At 43.2% G+C, this 21,385-nt stretch overlaps 1 protein-coding gene across 6 annotated transcripts in view; it reads left to right on the top strand.

The window, feature by feature from the left end:
- LOC137368771 (leucine zipper putative tumor suppressor 3-like) overlaps positions 1 to 20,071 on the top strand; it is a 182,061-nt gene extending 161,990 nt beyond the window's left edge. For all 6 annotated transcript variants that reach the window (XM_068028988.1, XM_068028981.1, XM_068028973.1 and 3 more), the window contains 2 exons: positions 5,323 to 6,159; positions 16,544 to 20,071. In XM_068028988.1, the coding sequence (XP_067885089.1) occupies positions 5,323 to 6,159; positions 16,544 to 17,251 (1,545 nt within the window). In that variant the 3' untranslated portion in view covers positions 17,252 to 20,071. The remainder of the gene's footprint in view (positions 1 to 5,322; positions 6,160 to 16,543) is intronic.
- The last annotated feature ends 1,314 nt before the right edge of the window (positions 20,072 to 21,385 follow it).

Genomic DNA, 21,385 nt, shown 5'->3' with positions numbered 1-21,385 from the left:
TCATGACCACATCCCAAAACACTTTATGGCCAATGAAGTACTTTTTGAAATGTAGCCACTGTCGTGAGGAAACGCAGCAGCCAATTTCTGCACAGCAAGCTCCCATAAACAGCAATGTGATAATGACCAGATAATGCGTTTTAGTGGCGTTGGTTGAGGAGTAAATATTGACTAGGAGAACTCCCATGCTCTTCAAAATAGTGCCATGGAATTATTTACATTTTTAAATATTTGTTTATATTCGTTCAAAGAATTATTGCCCATCCTAATTTCCCTTGAGAAGGTGGTGATGAGCTGCCATCTTAAACTGCTGCAGTCCATGTGATGGTACATCCACAGTGCTGTTGGGATGGGAGATCCAGGACTTTGATCCAGCGACTGTGAAGGAATATATGGTGCCTAGGTTGATGCCGAGTGGTCTGTCCAGTTTTATTCATCGACCTTTCTGTAGTGGATTGCTGCATCATTTCAGAGGACAGTTAAGAGTCAACTACATTGCTGTGGACCTGGAGTTGCATGTCGGCCAGACCAGGTCAGGATGGCAGATTTCCTTCCCTCAAGGACATTACTGAACCACAAATACAACAACTCATATTTCTATAGTGCCTTTAAACATAATAAAATGTACCATGGCACTCCTTGTTATAAAGCAAAATTAGACATAGAGCCACATAAGGCAATATTAGGACAGATGGTCAGAAAATTGCTGAAAGAGATAGACTTTAAGGAATGTCTTAAAGGAAGACAGTGAGGTAGAGGTGCAGAGAGGTGTAGGAAGGGAATTCCAGAGCTTACTCCCTAGGCAACTGAAAGCAAGGCCACCAATGGTGGAACAAATAAAATCAGGGATGCTCAAGAGACCGGAATTAGAGGAGTGCAGATATCTCGGAGGGTTGTAGAGTTGGAGGAGATTATAGAGATAGGGAGGAGTGAGGCCATGGAGGGATTTGAAAATGAGGATGAGAATTTTAAAATCAAGATGTTGCTTGAGCAGGAGCCAATGTAGGTCAGTAAGAACAAGGGTGATGGGTGAATGGGAGTTGGTGCGAATTAAGACACAGGTGGCAGAGTTTTGGATGACCTAAGGTTATGGAAAATAGAATGTGGGAGACCAGTCAGAAGAGCATTGGGATAGTCAAGTCTCTAGGTAATGAAGGCATGAATGAGGGTTTCAGCAGCAGATGAGCTAAGGCAGGGGCAAAGTCGGTGTGGCAGAGATGGAACTAGGCAGTAGCAGCATGTAGATCAGAAATAGGAGGGAGCCAAGGATAAATCCTTGGGGAACATCAGAGGTAACTGTGTGGGAACAGGGAGGGAAGCCATTGCAAATGATATGATTTGATAGATGAGAATGGAACCAGTGAACCACGACTAGCACCATGGCCACACCTGTGATTTCCCCATGTGGTTGTGCGACCACAAAGGGGCACAGATTGGAATCGGGCTAGTCGAATCTGGGTGTGAAATAGATTGAATTGAGCCATGCTTGGACTGCTCATGTGCACCTCTAAATAACCAATTGAAGAACTGAGCAGGCAGCGCTAGAAAGAGGTCACTTGGTCCTTTCACATGATGCACAGAAATAGAAAGGGGGAAATGGGGGAGGGGTGAAAGAAGTTTTTAAACAGCACAGAAGATATGGGCATACACAAGTTAGATCATTAGATTTAGGAGCTCTAACACATTCCATTACCATCCCTTCATAAAATACTAGAATTATTCAATTCTGAATGAAAGTTCATATGTTTTAAATATCTGTGAACTAAATCTGACTTGACTGAAGAAATTCAAATTTAAGATGGCAATTCCAAACGCCACATTCAATTCCTGTGCGGTTTCAGTCAAAGCGAGAAGCTTGTGGCTCAAACAGTATAAATTTGATATTCATAACCTTTTTTTAAAATCATCAGATGTCACATATCAGATAGATGGAAGCAGCACCATCTCCTGGGTGATGTTGTACTAAGTTTAGCTGAAGCTGTTGCTGCTGATGAAAGATATTAATCATTTGATGCTTAAACAGCTACAGGAGGGGACTGGGATCCCAAGAGCCGTATCGGATTGTACATTGCTACATCACTCTCTGGCAACAGCAACCTGACTAACAGTAACTTTTACATTTCTTGCTGGCTTTTCATTGTCTCGCACCGCCAGAGAAAGAGGGGTTATAATGTTGTCTTGATATCAGCCTTGACTCAGTGGTAGCATTTTCTGAGTCTAAGTTCCACTCTAGAGACTTGAGCATGTGATATAGGCTGGCACTCCAGCACAGTACCGAGGGAGTGCTATACTGCCCGAGGTGCCATCTTTCAGAGATGACGTCAAACCGAGGCCCTCTCTGCCCTCTCAGATGGTTGTAAAACATCCCATGGTACTACTTCAAAGAACAGCAGTGGAATCTCCCCAGTGTCCTGGTCAGAATTTATCTCTCAACCAACATCACTACAACAGATTATCTGGTAATTAACACATTGCAGTTTGTGGAACCTTGCTTTGTGCTAATTGGCTGCTGCGTTTCCCTGCATTACAAAAGTGACTACATTTCAAAAAGTACTTCATTGGCTGTAAAATACTTCGTGCTGTGCTGAGGTTGTGACAGTCACGATATAAATGCAATTCCTTCTTTTCAGTCTTTAATGAGCAGAATTCACATAACGTAAAGGAGGCCTGACCTAGTACAGGGATTTACAAGGTGCTTGATACAAATACTATAGGCCCAAGTAGGTTATCTTAACCTGCCTAACCTAGAAAGGTCATGAAACTTTTCCTGTGCTGTTTTCATGTGTGTGGAGTTGACAGTTATGGATGTAGTGGCTCGCTCTTATTCCCCCAGGTAGCTTTCCTTAGGTGCACATTGCCTGTCCTTTATCTAACTTCTTCCAACAAGACTTCTACAGCCCCTTTAGAAAACTTATCCACACTCGGGCCTCCTGCACACCTGGGCATGTTTTCTCAAAGGCTGTTCTACTATTGATTGTCAATTAACAACAGGCCCTTCAAGCTGCTGCAGACCTTTAAATCTGGCAGTTGTTACCTTATTCCCCAACCCAAATGGGTGAACTACAAATCTGAGGTGTTTTGTACACCTGGAGCTGAGGCATAAGACTTGAAGTTCAAAACTATAGTGAGCTCAATGCTCAGCGAGTTGGGCCAGCAACAAATGATATTCAGTCCTGCTTGTGGTCACGCTCACACCCAACTGGAACCAGGGAAAGCCAATGTCCCTTTGGAGAGAGAAGGGGGATTGTGGAGGATATGTTGAGAGACAGATCGGTAAGGAGCTGAGATTCACCAAGAAGTCCTGGCTCAAATGTGCCAACTGTGTCAACCTTTTAAGCTGACAGCCAATTGACATTGACAGCCTTGTGAGTGGCAGCTTGTCAATGCTTCCCAAGTAAAATCAGCTTTTTTTTTCTACGTTGGTATTGGAGTATTAACTAGCCAGATCATTTAATAGGTGCAACTATAACAGACAGAACATATCAGATCAGCTGGAGGATTGGGATTATAGGCTGCCAGAACCAAGACGCTTGGCCCCATTGTTCATGCCACACAAACCTGAGGCAGAACCTTTTGATGAAGCCTTTTGGTTTCTCTGAGTCACAGTTAAAATGATGTTCATCACTGGGAATTTCCTGGTCGCTGTAACTTAGGTGGAAGTTTGATGAAAATCCTGTCTGCATACCCAAAGAAGTTCCTTGTGAGCGTGTTTAAAATGTTTGGCCCAAAAGAAGTTATGTGTAATAGTGTGCTAAAATACTGTTTGTAGGAGCTCGCCGTTCTCCTCAAATGGTCTTTTTATTGTTTTATGTCCGGGTTTATTTTCTTCAAAGCAATTTGTTTTTCTTTTTTGAAACACGGAGGATTCTCTGCTTTGAGCACGTTAACTAGCTTTATTTCAGTATTCCTGTCCGCTTATGGAACTGCTGTGGTTTGTCAAGAAAATGGGGAGTGGGGATAGTGTTGCGTTTTACTAAGTTTTGCATTCATAATTGTAATAGGCTCCATATTCCCATAAACTCATCAAAGCAGGTGTGCAACATTCTCACACAAAACAACACAAAAGCAAAATACTATGGATGGAATCATCAGTTGAAATGTCACAGATCTGAAATGTTAACTCTGTTTCTCTCTCCACAAATGCTGCCTAACCTGCTGAGTATTTCTGGCATTTTTTTGTTTTTGTTTGTGAAACATTCTTTTTTTCAGTGAGCGGTGTAAGGGAAGTCTCCATTCACCATCTGGAAAATAAATCTCATACCTTCAGCACTCATATCACAATTACGTAATCTCTAAGTCACACAGCTGCCAAGCTGCACTCTTAGTTACTGTGATAAAAATGACTGAAGTCAAAAGCGCATATTTTTTGTTCATGGGATGTAAGCATCACTGGCAAGGCCAGCATTTATTGCCCATCCCTAATTGCCCTTGAGAAGGTGGTGGTGAGCTGCCTTCTTGAACCGTTGCAGTCCTTGGGATGTAGGTATATCCACAGTGCTGTTAGGAAGGGATTCCAGGATTTTGACCCAGTGACAGTGAAGGAATGGGATAAAGTTCCAAGTCAAGATGATTTGTGCCTTGGAGGAGAACTTGCAGGTTCCCATGCATCTGCTGCCCTTGTTCTTCTAGGTGGTAGAGGTTGCAGGTTTGGAAGGTGCTGTCGAAGGAGTTTTGGCAAGTAGCTGCACTGCATCTTCTACATGGTACACAGTGCACCAGTTACAGTTTAAGTTACAAGAATCCTTTTCTGCTGCACCTTAAGTCTAATCCCCATTCTTCACATCCCATCAGGCCTAGATTCAGGGATGTTTTGCGCTATTGGTAGCTGATCAGCTTTTTGCAAGTTTGGTGGGTTGGCATGTCTGACTGAATAGCCCTTTCCCGTTTCTAAATAATCCTTCTGTTCATTATTTAAAAGCTCATTGTGGAAAGTGGGAGCATTTTCCTTGTAAACCCTAAGTACGTTTACAGCGTAAATTCAACCTGAATCCAGATAAGTCCAATTAGAAACCAGCACAAAATGCAGTCTCGCTTCATTACAGAGTCGGGTCAGGCCTTCACTCTGCATATCTACTCCAGGAGTTTAGCATTGGTACAAAGGGAAGCCTACTTCATGCTGATGCTAGAATTGTATACATAGTATTGTAGTATCAGTGAGGAGCTGTGTTTTTCTGCCCATGAGGGTTAATTTTTCCAGTATGCACACCAGCAAAAATGGTCTCAGTGTAAATGCAAACATTGGAGCATGTTGTGTTTAAGGTGAACTGCTTCAATCAGTTGTTCATGACGAAAAGTAATGATTTGTCTATCCTTCCTCTACAGAACAGCGAGTCATTGATTCGGCCCTCTGCTTTCAAGCCAGTTGTTCCCAAAAACTTCCACTCCATGCAGAACCTCTGCCCACCGCAAAGCAATGGAATTATAGACAGCAGGAAAAGCCTTAATGCTCATCATACCAGTAGCAACAGCCCTTCAGGAGGGAGAGTTGGATTGGACAAGACAGGCTACAGTAGGACTATAAACCATGGTGGAGGTATGTCTGATTCTGGCCGTAACTCATTGACTAGCCTTCCTACCTATGGAACGGGCTACAGCCAGCACATTGGGCCAATGAGTGCTTCTACAAGCCACATCAATCGTCTCGGAACTTCGTACGGGGAGAGGGGAATGCTGGGCTATAATGGAATATCTACCTCTGACAGTGGACGGTCTTCTAGTAAAAGCATGGCCTCTTTCAACAAACTCAATCATATGCAGGAAACGTTACCATATCACTCGCTGTCTAACGATGATATCATTCAGGACCTTGAAGACCGGTTATGGGAGAAGGAACAGGAAGTTATCCAGATGAGAAGAAGCCTCGACAAGAGTGAAGCGGCAATAGTGCAAGTCTTTGAGGAGAAGCAGAAGATCTGGGAGCGTGAGATGGAGGACCTGAAGCAGAATTATGCAAACAAGCTCCAGCAGGTGTCCAAGAAGGCACAGAGAGCCCAGCAGGCCTTACAGCTTCAGATCTTCAAGCTCCAGCAAGAGAAGAAGAAACTTCAGGAGGACATTGGGCAACTTCTACAACAGAGAGAAGAACTGGAGAAAAAATGTATGACTTTTAAAAAAGAGCAGTCTGAACTTCTGCCCAGACTTGAAGAGACCAAATGGGAGGTAAGGGACAATTATCATTTTTGTTCTTTCCTGGGATGTGGGCGTCGCTGGCGAGGCCAGCATTTGTTGCCTTTGAACTGAGTGACTTGCTAGGTCATTTCAGAGGGCAGTCAAGAGTCAACCACATTGCTGTGGGTCTGGAGTCATATATAGGCCAGACCAGGTAAAGGACATTAGTGAACCAGATGGGTTTTTACCACAATCGATAGTTTCATGGCATTATTACTGAGACTTGTTTTCAATTCCAGATTTTTATTAATTAATTGAATTTAAATTCCACCAGCTGCTGTGGTGGGGTTGAACCCATGTCCCCAGGGCATTAACCTGGGCCTCTGGATTACTAGTCCAGTGACATTACCACTATGCCACTGTCTCTCATTAAAGTCCCCATATGTTTTATGGTCACTCTGTCTGAAGGTTGCGCCCACCAACTACCATTCCCTGGCTGAAAGAGCCGACAAGACTGGATCTCTGCCAGTGTTCTACTCTGATTCCTCCTGGTACTACATTAGTGACTGGCAATACTTTGCATATGGAACCACTCCACAGACCCATCTCCTACCATTCAATGTCAAAATACATTATGGGAACATAGGAACAGGAGTAGGCCATTGAGCCCCCTAAGTGTACTCCGCCAATCAATTAGGGTGTTCAGTGCATGCACTTTGGTCAGAAGAATACAAAAGTAGAATTTTTTTTTTAAAGTTGTGAAACTTTTAAATATTCATATTCAGAGATACTTGGGTGTACTCAGATAAGCAACACAAAGTTAGCATGCAGGTACAACAAGCAATTAGGAAGTCAAATGGCAAATTGGCCTTTATTGCAAGGTGATTGGAGTACAGGAATAAAGAAGGGCGAAGATCAGAAATAAAAAAGGGGCAGCCACACTATGAGGAGTGTACTATAGACCCCCAAAAAGTGAGAGGGAGATAGAGGAACAAATATGTAGGCAAATTTCTGAGTGTAAAAACTAAGAGGGCAATAATAGTTCGGGTTTTCAACTACCCTAATATCAACTGGGATACAAACAGTGTGAAGGGCACAGAGAGCACAAAATTCTTGAACTGCATTTAGGAGAACATTTTAAGCCAGCACGTAACAAGTCCAATGAGAGGGGACACAATTCTGGATTTAGACTTCGGTAATGAAGCTGGGCAAGTAGATGAAGTAGCAGTGGGTGACCATTTTGGAGATAGCAATCATAGTTTTAGCATAATCATGGAAAAGGACAAAGATAAGACAGGAGTTAAAGTTCTAAATTGGGGGAAGGCAAATTTTACAAAACTGAGTGGCGATCTGGTGAAAGTGGACTGGACACAGCTACTGGAAGGAAAATCAGTGGCAAACCAGTGGGAGGCATTCAAAAGCGAAATTCTACAGTGTAGGCATGTCCCCACAAAGATAAAGGGTGGTACGGCCAAAACTAGAGCCCCCAGGTTATCCAGAGGCTTACAGTGTATGTTGAAGCAGAAGAAAAAGCTTATGACGAACACAAAAAACTTAATATTTTAGAAAGCCTAGAGCAGTATAGAAAGTACAGGGGTGAAGTAAAAAAGGAAATTAGAAAAGCAAAGCGAGGACATGAAAAAATATTGGCAGGTAAAATCAAGGAAAACCCAAAGATGTTTCATCAGTACATTAAGAGCAAGAGGATAACTAAGGAAAGGGTGGGGCCTATCAGAGATGTACAAGGTCCCACATGGCAAACTGGTCAGTAAAATGAAAGCCCATGGGGTACAGGGGAATGTGGAAGGTTGGATCCAAAATTGGCTCAGTGACAGGAAACAAAAGGTAGTAGTCGACAGATGTTTTTGTGAATGGAAAACACTTTCTAATGGCGTTCCACAGGGCTTAGTGTTGGGTCCCTTGCTGTTTGTGGTATATATTAATGATTTGGACTTAAATATGGGAGGCATGATTGGAAAATTTGCTGATGACACAAAATTTGGTTGTGTAGTTGATAGTGAAGAGGGTGGCTGTAGATACCAGAATGATATCAATGGTTTGGTTGAGTGGGCAGAAAAGTGGCAAATGGAATTCAATCTGGAGAAGTTTGAGGTAATACACTTGGGGAGGGAAAATAAAGCGAGGGAATACACAATAACCAGGAGGATATTGAGAGGGGTAGAAGAAGTGAGAGACGTTGGAGTGCATGTTCACAGGTCCCTAAAGGTGGTAGGACAGGTAGATAAAGTGGTGAAGAAAGCATATGGAATGTTTTCCTTTATTGGCTGACATATAGAATACAAAAGCAGGGATGTAATGCTGGAACTGTATATGACGCTGGTTTAGGCCATTTGGAGTATTGTGTGCAGTTCTGGTCTCCACATTACAGGAAAGACATAGTTGTTCTGGACAGAATACAGAGGAGATTTATAAGAATGTTGCCAGGGCTTGAAAGTTGCAGCTATGAGGAAAGATTGGATCGGCTAGGGTTGTTTTCTATAGAACAGAGGAGGCTGAGGGGTGAGTTAATTGAGGTGTACAAAATTATGAGGGGCCTAGATAGAGTAGACAGGAAGGACCTATTTCCCCGAGCAGAGAGGTCAATTACCAGGGGCACAGATTTCAGGTGATTGGTAGAAGAATTAGAGGGGACATGAGGAAAACCTTTTTCACCCAGAGGGTGCCTGGTATTCACTGCCTGAAACGGTGGTGGAGGAAGAAACCCTCAATTCTTTTAAAAGGTACCTGGACATGCACCTGAAGTGCTGTATCCAGCAAGGCTATGGACCAGGTGCTGGAAGGTGGAATTAGATTGGGCAGCTAGTTTTTGGCCAGCACAGACACGACAGGCTGAATGGTCTCCTTCTGTGCTGTAATTTCTCTATGGTTCTAAGTCCTGCTACAATTGTACAGAGCTTCTTGAGACCACATCTGGAATACTGTGTGAAGTTTTGGTCTCCATATTTAAGAAAGGATATTCTTGCATTGGAGGTAGTGCAGCGACAATTCACTATATTGATCCCTGGGATGAGGGGGTTGTCCTATGATGAAAGGCTGAGTAAATTGGGCCTGTATTCTCTGGAGTTTAGAAGAATGAGAGGTGATCTCATTGAAACCTATAAGATTTTGAAGGGGCTGGATAGGGTAGACACTGAGATTGTTTCCACTGGTCGGGGAATGTAAAACACAGGGGTGCAGTCTCAGGATAAGGTGCCAATCATCTAGGACTGAGATGAGGAGAAATTACTTTACTCAAGGGGTTGTGAATCTTTGGCATTCTCCACACCAGAGGGTTGTGGATGCTGCTTCTTTGAATATATTTTTGGCTGAGATAGATTTTTGGTCTCTCGGGAATCAAGAGATATGGTGAGCGGGCAGGAAAGTGGAGTTGAAGCTGAAGATCAGCCATGATCATAATGAATGGCAGAGCAGGCTCGATGGGACATATGGTCTACTCCTGCTCCTATTTGTTGTTTCTTGTGATCATTTACCTGCCTTAGCTCCATATCCTTTGATCCCATTACCTAACAAAAATCTATTTATCTCAGTCTTGAAAACTCCAATTCTCCCAGCATCCAGCGGCATTTTGTTTTTCTTGTTCTCTGAGTACAACTCTTGATCTTCCTGCTCGATGACATCAATTTCCATTTCCATATCTATCATATGCGCATTCGAGGACTTCCAGGAGCCTGATCTAGCTTTAGGTCTGCTAGGACTTCGACTTGGTGCATTGCTGCAATCTGGAGCATAACTGTTCCCTCTACTCCTGTGTGCTGTCTGGATATGATTGATTTTCCCACAGGCACAGCATTGAAATGGTTGGTGGCTACCATGGTAATGATAGCATCTAAATTTCTGACTCTGAGTCTGTGAACTTGGCTGCTGTGGCTTGGTTCCCACTGAAATCTGATGGACCTCTCCTGCCGGCTCAGGAAAGGAACTTCCTTGCAATCTGCAGCTATCCCCTCTTGCCATTTCCATGGTTCTGGCCTCATTGCAGGTCTCCTTCCACATTAGCTTATTGCATTTACACAAAAGCTTGGCCTGGATTTTGCTGTTCTTTAGGCCTCCAATGAATGTGTTTCTAAGGTTGACTTCTACGTTGGCACTGTACCCACAGTGACAAGCAAGTTTCTGAAACTCAAGAATATAACATGCAATAGACTCATTTGGCAACTTCTTCCTTCCACAAAATATAACTCGGAGCGCAATGTCATTTTTAGTGGAGCTGTAATATGAGTCCAGAATCTTATTTATTTCAGAATAGTCCATAGTACTGGGGTTTTGCAGGCAATATTGGTTAAACACCACCTCAAATGCATCCAGTTCCATCATGGTGAGGAAAACATTCACTTTATCCTGATCTCCGATTTTGTTAGCTTTAAGCCAAATGTGTAACCTTTGTTCATAATTACACTAGTCTTCTTTGTTAGGGTTGAATTTCCCCATTGTCCCAAAATAAGTCTTCAGTGCCATATTTTTTTAAATTACATACTCATTTGAGTTGAAATGAACACGAATAGCAGACACCCAAAGTAATCTCTCAAATCACTCTAACTTCCTCAAAATTGACTTTGGCATTTCCAAAAAGTATGTCACAATGTTCTTCAGGCTGTAATCATCTCGAATGAAATGGAAGAAAAAAAATCAATCCTATCCTCTCATCGTCCTGTTTCTGTTGTGTATTCAGAGTTAAACTACCTGAGGTTTTTACTGGGAGCAGCCATGTTGGAAACTTTATTTACACCTCCCAACAGAGGGCAGCAGAGATATTACAATATAATAAACCAGTTTAATACAGCATAATATTACTTGTATTTGTATAGCACCTTTAACTTAATAAAAAGTCCCAAGGCACTTCATAGAAGCATTATAAAACAAAAATATGACACTGAGCTACATAAAAGGATATTTAGGTCAGATGACCAAAACCTTGGTCAAAGAGGAAGGTTTGAAGGAGTGTGTTGGAATAGTCAAGTCTAGAGGTAACCAAGGCATGAATAAGGGTTTCACCAGTGGATGAGCTGACGGGTGGTCAGGCGATATTACGGAGGTGGAAATAGGCGGTCTTGGTGATGGTGTGAATAGGGAGTCGGAAGTTCATTTCTGGGTCAAATATAACACGAAGATTTCAAATAGACTGGTTTAGTCTCAGATTGTTTTCAGGGGGAGGGGTAGATTCGGTAGCTAGGGAACGGAATTTGGAGCAGGGGCTGAAAACGATGGCTTCAGTCGTAGAATCATAGAAAAGTTATGGCACAGATGGAGGCCATTCAGCCCATTGTGTCTGCGCCGGCCCATAAAACTAGCCGCCCAATCTAATCCCACTTTCCAGCACCTGGTCCATAGCCGAGCAGTCTTACCGATTATTTAGTTGGATGAAATTTCAGATAAGCAGTCTGATAATTTAGCAACAGTGGAGGAATTGAGAGAGACGTTAGTGAGGTAGAGCTGGGTATCGTCAGTGTACATGTGAAAACTAACTGTGCTTTTGAACGATGTTGCTGAGGGACAGCATGTCGATGAGAAATAGGAGGGGGCCAAGGATAGATCATTGAGGGAACCAGAAGTAACTGTGCAGGAGCAGAATAAACAAATAACTTCATCTTTGAGAAGCACAAAACTTTTACTATTAACCAAAATTTAGGACTGAAATAAGTGATTTTATAATCCATTCATGCTTTCAGCTACTGTTTGTGTTTGAATGAGCTCTCCGCCCCAATCACACCACATATTTTGTTGGATTATGCATAGCTACGGTTCATGTGTCCTGGTTATCAGTGTTATGCTTGGTCTGAGGGAGCAACGTAATCAAAACATCTCATTGATCACATACATGATGGGTGCAGCAGACCTCAGATGAGATATGGCAGCTACCTGTGGTTTTCCTCCTTTCGGCCGTTTGCCAGATCTGTGAATTTACCAAAGCTCTCTGGTTCATCCAACCTGCCCCCATACAATGGTGCTACCTCATGAATCACAATATATACACTTTCTATACAAGGGCAAAATACTGCAGATGCTGGAAATCTAAAATGAAAGCAGAAAATGCTGGAAATACTCAACAGGTCTGGCAGCATCTGTGGAGAGAGAAACAGAGTTAACGTTTCAGGTTAATGACCTTTCTGCTTCTCTCGCCACAGATGCTGCCAGACCTACTGAGTGCTTCAAGCACATTCTGCTAATATTATACACTCTCTGCCCCACCTAAAAACCATGTGAACTCCCAGGAGAAGGGAAAAACACAGGCCAATGTTGGGAGGAGGGAAGAGATCTGGAAAATTCTTCTCTGACTGGGCCAGGAGATCACTCCAACCCTGATGTGCAATACCAGATCTCCACCTGGCATGAATTCAGCCAATCCATGTCCAACATACAAGCTGACAGAAGTTCCAGAGGTCCTCTATCCTCTGGGGAACTCCAGACAGGGGAAAACAACACTGGCTGGGCCCCGTGCCTGGAAAACAAGAGCAAATCTAAGGGAAACTGCAGACCCTGCGGGCTTTAGGCCTTCAAAATCAAGACCTTCTGGTTGCTGCTGGAGATCGACAACCAGAAGACCCTGAGAGCTGAACTCTGCAGAGAGGTGGGACATGGACAAATCAAACATAAAAAGCTATCTACCTGCCAATTCCCTAAACACAGGGTAAAAGAAAATTTACCCTATGCTTTTTTTTTTAAAAAGACAATCGTAACTGTCACAGAAACATTTCAGAAGAGAAGTAAAGGGGAATATTTGTGGAAAAAATTGTTTACAAACAAAATATTTAGAATTGATTAAAATTATTCATTTTAAATGTGACTGATAAATTTTTGCTAGACAAGGATATAAAAGCATATGGAACCAAGGCAGGTGGATGGTATTAATATGCAGACTAGCCATGATCTGCACCGTGGCGCAGTGGTTAGCACTGCAGCCTCACAGCTCCAGGGACCCGGGTTCAATTCTGCGTACTGCCTGTGCGGAGTTTGCAAGTTCTCCCTTTGACTGCATGGGTTTTCGCCGAGTGCTCCGGTTTCCTCCCACAGCCAAAGACTTGCAGGTGATGGGTAAATTGGCCATTGTAAATTGCCACTAGTGTAGGTAGGTGGTAGGGTTAGAACATAGAACAGTACAGCACAGTACAGGCCCTTCGGCCCACGATGTTGTGCCGAACCTTTAACCTACTCTAGGATCAAACTACCTACATACCCTTCATACTACTATCATCCATGTACCTATCTAAGAGTCACTTAAATGTCCCTAATGTATCTGCTTCTACTACCACCGCTGGCAGTGCATTTCACACACCCACCACTCTTTGTGTAAAGAACATACCTCTGACATCTCCCCGAAACCTTCCTCCAATCACCTTAAAATTATGCCCCCTGGTGATAGCCCTTTCCACCCTGGGAAAAAGTCTCTGGCTATCCACTCTATCTATGCCTCTCATCATCTTGTACCCCTCTATCAAGTCACCTCTCATCCTTCTTCGCTCCAATGAGAAAAGCCCTAGCTCCCTCAACCTTTCTTCGTAAGACATGCCCTCCAGTCCAGGCAGCATCCTGGTAAATCTCCTCTGCACCCTCTCTAAAGCTTCCACATCCTTCCTATAATGAGGCGACCAGAACTGAACACAATATTCCGTGTGGTCGAACCATGGCTTTATAGAGCTGCAGCATAACCTCGCGGCTCTTAAACTCAATCCCCCTGTTAATGAAAGCCAACACACCATACGCTTTCTTAATAACCCTATTAACTTGGGTGGCAACTTTGAGCGATCTATGGACATGGACCCCAAGATCCCTCTGTTCCTCCACACTACCAAGAATCCTGTCTCTAAGCCTGTATTCTGCATTCAAATTTGACCTTCCAAAATGAATCACTTCACACTTTTCCAGGTTGAACTCCATCTGCCACTTCTCCACTTCTCAGCCCAGCTCTGCATCCTGTCAATGTCCCGTTGCAACCTACAACAGCCTTCCACACTATCCACAACTCCAGCAACCTTTGTGTCATCGGCAAACTTACTAGCCCAGCCTTCCACTTCCTCATCCAAGTCATTTATAAAAATCACAAAGAGCAGAAGTCCCAGAACAGATCCCTGCGAAACACCACTGGTCACCGAGCTCCATGCTGAATACTTTCCATCTACCACCACCCTCTTTCTTCTATGGGCCAGCCAATTCTGTATCCAGACAGCCAAATTTCCCTGTATCCCATGCCTCCTTACTTTCTGAATGAGCCTACTATGGGGAACCTTATCAAACGCCTTGCTAAAATCCATATACACCACATCCACTGCTCTTCCTTCATCAATGTGTTTTGTCACATCTTCAAAGAATTCAATAAGGCTTGTGAGGCATGACCTGCCCCTCACAAAGCCATGCTGACTATCTCGAATCAAACTATGCTTTTCCAAATAATCATAAATCCTGTCTTTCAGAATCCTCTCCAATAATTTGCCCACTACCGATATAAGACTGACTGGTCTATAATTTCCAGGGTTATCCCTATTCCCTTTCTTGAACAAGGGAATAACATTTGCCACCCTCCAATCATCTGGTACTACTCCAGTGGACAGTGAGGACGCAAAGATCATTGCCAAAGGCGCGGTAATCTCTTCCCTCGCTTCCCTTAATATCCTTGGATATATCCCGTCTGGCCCCGGGGACTTATCTGTCCTCAAGTCTTTCAAAATTTCCAGCACATCCTCCCTCTTAACATCAACCTGTTCGAGCATATCAGCCTGTTTCACGCTGTCCTCACAAACAACCAGGTCCCTCTCACTAGTGAATACTGAAGCAAAGTATTCATTTAGGACCTCCCCTACCTCCTCTGACTCCAGGCACAAGTTCCCTCCACTATCCCTGATCGGCCCTACCCTCACTCTGGCCATCCTCTTGTTCCTCACATAAGTGTAGAATGCCTTGGGATTTTCCTTAATCCTACCCGCCAAGACTTTTTCATGTCCCCTACTAGCTCTCCTAAGTCCATTCTTCAGTTCCTTCCTGGCTACCTTGTAACCCTCTAGAGCCCTGTCTGATCCTTGCTTTCTCAACCTTAATTAAGCTTCCTTCTTCCTCTTGACTAGCTGTTCCACATCTCTTGTCATCCAAGGTTCCTTCACCCTACCATCCCTTCCTTAGTTAGTATAAATGGGTGGTTTTTGGTCGGCACAGACTCGGTGGGCCAAAGAGCCTGTTTCAGTGCTGTATCTCTAAATAAAATAAATAAAATATAGTGGAACAGGCTCCAGTGACTTACTCCTGTTGTTCCCTGTGTTAATAAGAACGCAGTGTGGTAGAACTGGGTTGGGAACTGCCCCCCCGCCCCCCATCAATTAAAGGTATAGTTGAGACTGTGAGGAATTCCTGGGAATGTGTGTGCCAGCTTCAGTGTGCTTTGTTCTGTTCATACTAGTTAATGGGGTCTCATTATTCAAAACACCTCAGATTCTCTTCAAAATGGTTTGTCAGATAGTAAGTCAGGATGCTGACATCACTTCCCTGTTCGTCCAAGGTGTGAAAAATAATTCCAAACCACTGGCATTTTATTTAATGACTGTGTTTTCATTGGAGATTGTAGAATCTTACACCACAAAAGGAGGTCGTTCAGCTTGGTGTGTCTCTGCCAGCTCTTTGAGAGAGCTATCCGATTGGTGCCACTCCCTCGCTCTTTCCCAGTAGCACAAGAAATTGTTTCTTTTCAAGTTTTTATCCAATTCCCTTTTTAAAAGTTAGAATCTGCTTCAATCACCCTTTTAGGCAGTGCTTTCCCAATTCTACAAACTCGCTGTGCTAAATAAAATAATGTTTCCTCCTCCCCTCCGTCATTGGAGATAGTTTAGCCTGCATTGTGAACACCATCGAGACACAAAGCTTTAGGAGTTAAAGGGACACTTTCTTTATTTGTAAATACAACCTCAAAGGCATAGTGAGACCCAATATATGAAAGCCTTTGAACGTGACTTGATTGTAACAAAATGACTCGTGACCCTTCTGGTTTGTCTTACTCCGAGTTAAAATAACATCATTTTGTATTTATACAGTGCCTCTAATGTAATAAAATGTCCCAAGGTGCTTCACAGGAGTGTTATAATGCAAAATATGGCACCTAGCCGCACAGAGAGATAGTAGGACAGATGACCAAAATCTTGATCAAACGGATAGATTTTAAGGAACATCTTGAAAGTAGAGAGGCAGAGAGATTTAGGGAAGGAATTTCAGAGCTTAAGCCCAGGCAGCTGTAGGCAAGGCCACTAATGGTAAATCGATTAAAATCGGGGGTGCTCAAGATTAGATGAGTGCAGATAGCTCAGAGGATTGTAGGTTTGCAGGAGATTACAGAGATCGGGAGGGGCAAGACCATGGAGGCATTTGAAAACAAGGATGAGAATTTTAAAATCAAGGCAATGCTGGACTATTTTTCACGTGCTCTCTGTCTTTATCCTAGGTATGCCAGAAGGCTGGTGAGATCTCCTTAATGAAGCAGCAGATGAAGGATTCACAGGCTGATGTGGCTCAGAAACTGAATGAGATGGTGGCATTAAAGACGCAACTAAAGGAGGCAACATCAGGTCTGCGGGCCAAAGAGGACCAGGTCCTTGCACTGAAAGACTCAGTCAATGCCAAGAGCATCGAGCTGGAGGTGTGCGAGAATGAGCTGCAGAGGAAGACCAACGAGGCCCAGCTCTTGAGGGAAAAGCTAGGCCAGAATGAAGTGGAGATTTCAGGATTAAAGCAGGCTCTGGCCAACACGGGCCGCCAGAACTGGTGCAGTGAGGAACCGCCGGAGCAACCGAGGGACGAGCTGGCCTGCGAGAGTGACGAGGCGAAAATGCAGCGGCAGAACGAGGATGTGGTGAAGACCTTGAAGAAACAGATTGAGCGGCTGCAGGGGGAACTGAGGCTCGAGCGGCAGCAGCATGAGCAGCAGGTGGCCCGCTTTGAGGAGGAGAGGCAGACGTGGCAGGACGAGAAGGAGAAAGTCATCAAATATCAGAAGCAGCTGCAGTTGAACTATGTGGAAATGTACCAGAAGAACCAGGCACTAGAAAGCAAACTTGGTGAGATAAGCACACAGGCTAATTCCCCCACAGCTGACGAAATTAAGCAATGGACACCATCCCGGCTCGAACGGATAGAATCCACGGAAATATAATCTGTGCAAATGACTGTGTACACTTTATATTGATGTATAAGTGGGACAATTTACTTGTTTTGCCTAAACATGTTTGTTTGTTAGATTCACAATCACCTTGTGTTTTCTTTTCGTTTTCGCACCATGTTCACTATGGTCTTCTTTTCAAAAATGAATGAATGCTACAAAATTTGGCCCCCTCATTCTTATTTTTTGAAACTGGGTGAGGGCTAACAACCACCCCCTCCCCCACCCCAGCACCCTTTACAGTGATACTGTACTGCATTTCTTTTTTGTTTCTATTCTTCCAACACTGCTTTACCATTTGCAGACATGGGGGCGGGGGGAGGGGGTCAGGTGACCTGCTTCCTGGTTTGTGCTGTGTTGCTGGTGCGTGTGCTAGCTAAGCCAATCCCTGCCTGGCACTCTGACACACAGCAGCATGGTCATCATTTCCTTTAGCCTTGGGGATCCAACAACCAATTATAGTAAAGCAAAGTGCTGCGGAGGCTGGAAATCTGAAATAAAAACAGATTTCAGGAAAGCACTCAGCAGGACAGGCAACATCATTATCCCTTTTTTCAGTGACTCTCTGTTGCCCTCCACCCTAACATAGACCTGCCCTTTCTGTATTTCCTTCCCCCATTCTGTCCAGCTACCCCTCTTGCCCTGCCCCCACTTACCCTGGCTGCAAATGTATTTTACAACTGTTAAATCTCTAATGTCTTCCGGTTCTGACGAAAGGTCATCGACCTGAACCTGTTTCTCTCTGCACAGATGATGCTGCCTGACCTGCTGAGTGTTTTCCAGCATTTTCTGTTTTCATAATGGATTTCAGTCATGTATTCCAATGACTCGTAGACCAGAAACAGTCATAGCAGGCTTCTCGTCATGTTGCATGGTGAAGTATCTTACTTTAGCGTGGTCTCATTTCATGTTATCATTTTACCAAGGCAGGTAAATGAAGTTACAGATCAGCCATGATCTAATTGAATGGCGGAATGGGCTCGAGGGGCAGAACTCCTATGTCCCATTAGCAAGGGATTGTGACATTGTGCAGCAAGAATCTGCAAATCAGGAAATGAAGAGACAAACCAATGGTGAGATAAATCTGCCATCCCTAACACACTGTGTGAATGGTCCCTTTTATCACTGCAGTGTATAAGTGCATAATCTACCTGTATGGACTATCAGTTTCTGTGAAGATGCCACAGTGGAATCACATAACCCATACAACCAAATGCAGAGCATTGTGCTGCAAAGAACTGACACATCCATCATTATCAACATCTGCCTCTTGTGAATACTGCCACGGAGCTTTTATATTTCAATCTATGAACAATTGAAGTTAAATAATTCTTAGAACTCAAACATTCATTGAGACTGACAGCACAAAACACCAAGCTACAATGTCCTTCACTAAAACCATCGTATTGTGCACTGACAATCTCCAAGGCCATAATCATTCAGTTTCCTGTACACTATGCAGTTTTTCTAGGAAATACTGCTTATGTTTGTAAAGCATTTAAACTGAGATAAAAGGCTTTTGTAAAAGGCCATCAGCTCTGATTTTGACAAAATAATGCTATCGACCTGCCTTCTCACCAAATTCCTCCATCACCTTTTCCTTCCAGAAACAAATCTAATAGCCTCTTAAACCCTTGTACAATCCTTGACGTTGTTTCTAACTTCTGCCCCTGCCTCAACGACAGTGAACGATTTGCCTGGGTCAGCTTTGTCAATCACTTTTATAATCTTGGAAGGTCAATTCCAAATCACTTTCCAGGTAAAATGAGCCCACACCTTTTTCCAAACATAAAAGTTCATATAGAATTATGCCCTATAAAAGGGGGTAATTCGGAAAGAACTGCCCATTTAGTCCTATTGCTCATACCCTTTTAAATGTTGCTTTCTATATGTAGACATAGAAAAACATAAATCCTATTTTATTCCTGTTGTATCTTTCTCTATATTGCACCAGAAGTAAAAGTACTCAAGCAAAGTACGGAGCTAATGGCATAATTGGATCATTTGTTGAGCAGGAAACCTATGTAATCCGTGCCTCACACACTGAAGCAGCAGGTGATGTTCTTTCAGTAGCTCACATGACTTTGCAGCACCAAACTCAATGCAGGTCTTTTGTAATTGAGTAGAGCCCAAAAACCTGGTTGCCTTAGTAGTTTTCTCTAATTTCTCCTCTTCGCCCACTTCAGGAATCTTTGATAAAGGAGAATTGATTATAGTTTGCAAGATTAAACAAAATCCCCTATCTTTAAACGAAGAGATTAATGGTCAAATCGCATGGCACAGGAGGCCATTCAGCCCACTGTGCCTGTGCCAACATTAAAGAGGTAGACAGGGGAGGAATAACAGAGAAGGAAAGAATTACAGTTCAATAATTTGCATCATAATCAATATTATGGCACCAACAAGGGCAAATAATCATTTGTCGCCTCAATCGCTGTAATTTGAAAACTGCGTGCCACTGCATCCGCCTTCACAGAATTACTGGTAATCCACTGTTATCTGTTGTACTATCCACTTGAAAGAAGAATTATCCATCAGTTTGTTCATTGGTAAATATTGGGTAGAGTGTGTATAGTTCTTTGTAAATATGTGTGCTTGTGATGTGTGTAAAGGTAAACTTAATCCATTCTAAGGTTACACAATTTCTAAAGATTTCCTGTACGACTAGACAATGCAATTTTTCAGTTGCTGCATATCTTTCTCATAGCACTGTTTAATAGTTGATTCAATGCATCATCAGAATGATAAGTGATCCTTAACTGGCAGAACTTAATAAGGTCATCAAAATTAAATAAGAACACATCAAATTTACAAGCAGTGAAGTGCAATTTGCAGATCTGTCACTAGAAATTAATTTGAAGCTGCACGACCTCCCAAACATTCTTGTTTCTTTGTCTAATTCTCCACCAAAACATTGGGAAAAGACGCTATGAAAGGATCGTGCTACCGCACCAAGAATAGTTATGAAGGCTATCCTGCACAGTGTATCATGGGTTTTACACTATGTCTGATACACAGTTTGTTCCCATGCTCACAGGCCATGGGAGAGACACAGGGCCTGAAATTCTAAATGGGCCGCTCCATCAGCAAATCAATTAAAGTTGGAAGCCCCAGAATCTGTCCCAACTTGCGGGGGATGGGGTATCTTGTATGCTCAGCTTGGTGCCACATGCACCTGTAATGGTGCATTGCCGATGTCTATTCCAGCCCACCCTCAGCAGATTCTGTATGCGCCATGCCACCTCAGTGGAAACGTTACAAGAAGTTTGGTCCAGGGCTTGTGGAGGATGTTTGATGTTGATTTAATGAACATGCCGGTGGTGAATTTTCAGAAATAGGAGCAGAAGTAGGCTGAATGGCTCCTCAAGCCTGCTCCAGAGTTCAATAAGATCATGGCTGAACCTTTAGATCAACTCCACTGTCCCACCTTATCTCCATATCCTTTGATTCCCTTAGAGCCCAAAAATCTATTGATCTCAGTTTAGAATGTACTCATTGAGCATCCACAGCCCTCTGGGGTAGAGAATTCCAAAGATTCGCAACCCTCTGAGCGAAGACATTTCTCCTCCTCTCAGTCCTAATAAACCAATCCCTTATCCTGAGACTGACTCCTCGTTCTAAATTCTGAGGCCAGAAGTAGCCTCACATTCTTCTAAATTCCAGAGAATATAGGGCCATTCTACTCGATCTCTCCTCTTAGGACAGCCCTCTCATTCCAGGAATCAATCTAGTGAACTTTTATTGCAATTCCTGTAGGAAATGTATATCCTTCCTTGGTAAGGAGACCAGAATTGCGGTCTCACCGAAGTTCCATATAATTGCAACAAGTCTTCCTCATTCTTATGCTAGCGTTTATTACAAGGGGTTGGTGTATATCATTTGCCTTGATATTTGCTCGCTGTACCTGCATGTTAATTTTCTGTAATTTGTGTGCAAGGACCCTCCGATCCCTCTGCATACCAACATTTACTATTCTGTCACCTTTCTAAAAAAAAAGTCGGCTTTTCCATTCTTCCGATCAAAGTGGATAATTTAACACTTCCTCACAGGTTACTGAGTTTGATGATCTGCCATGATCATAATGAAAAGCGGAGCAGGCTCGAAGGGCCGAATGGCCTACTCCTGCTC

Source organism: Heterodontus francisci, chromosome 1, assembly GCF_036365525.1.
Source record: "Heterodontus francisci isolate sHetFra1 chromosome 1, sHetFra1.hap1, whole genome shotgun sequence".
Classification (NCBI taxonomy): Eukaryota; Metazoa; Chordata; class Chondrichthyes; order Heterodontiformes; family Heterodontidae; genus Heterodontus; species Heterodontus francisci.
This window is presented reverse-complemented; position numbering and strand designations above follow the sequence as displayed.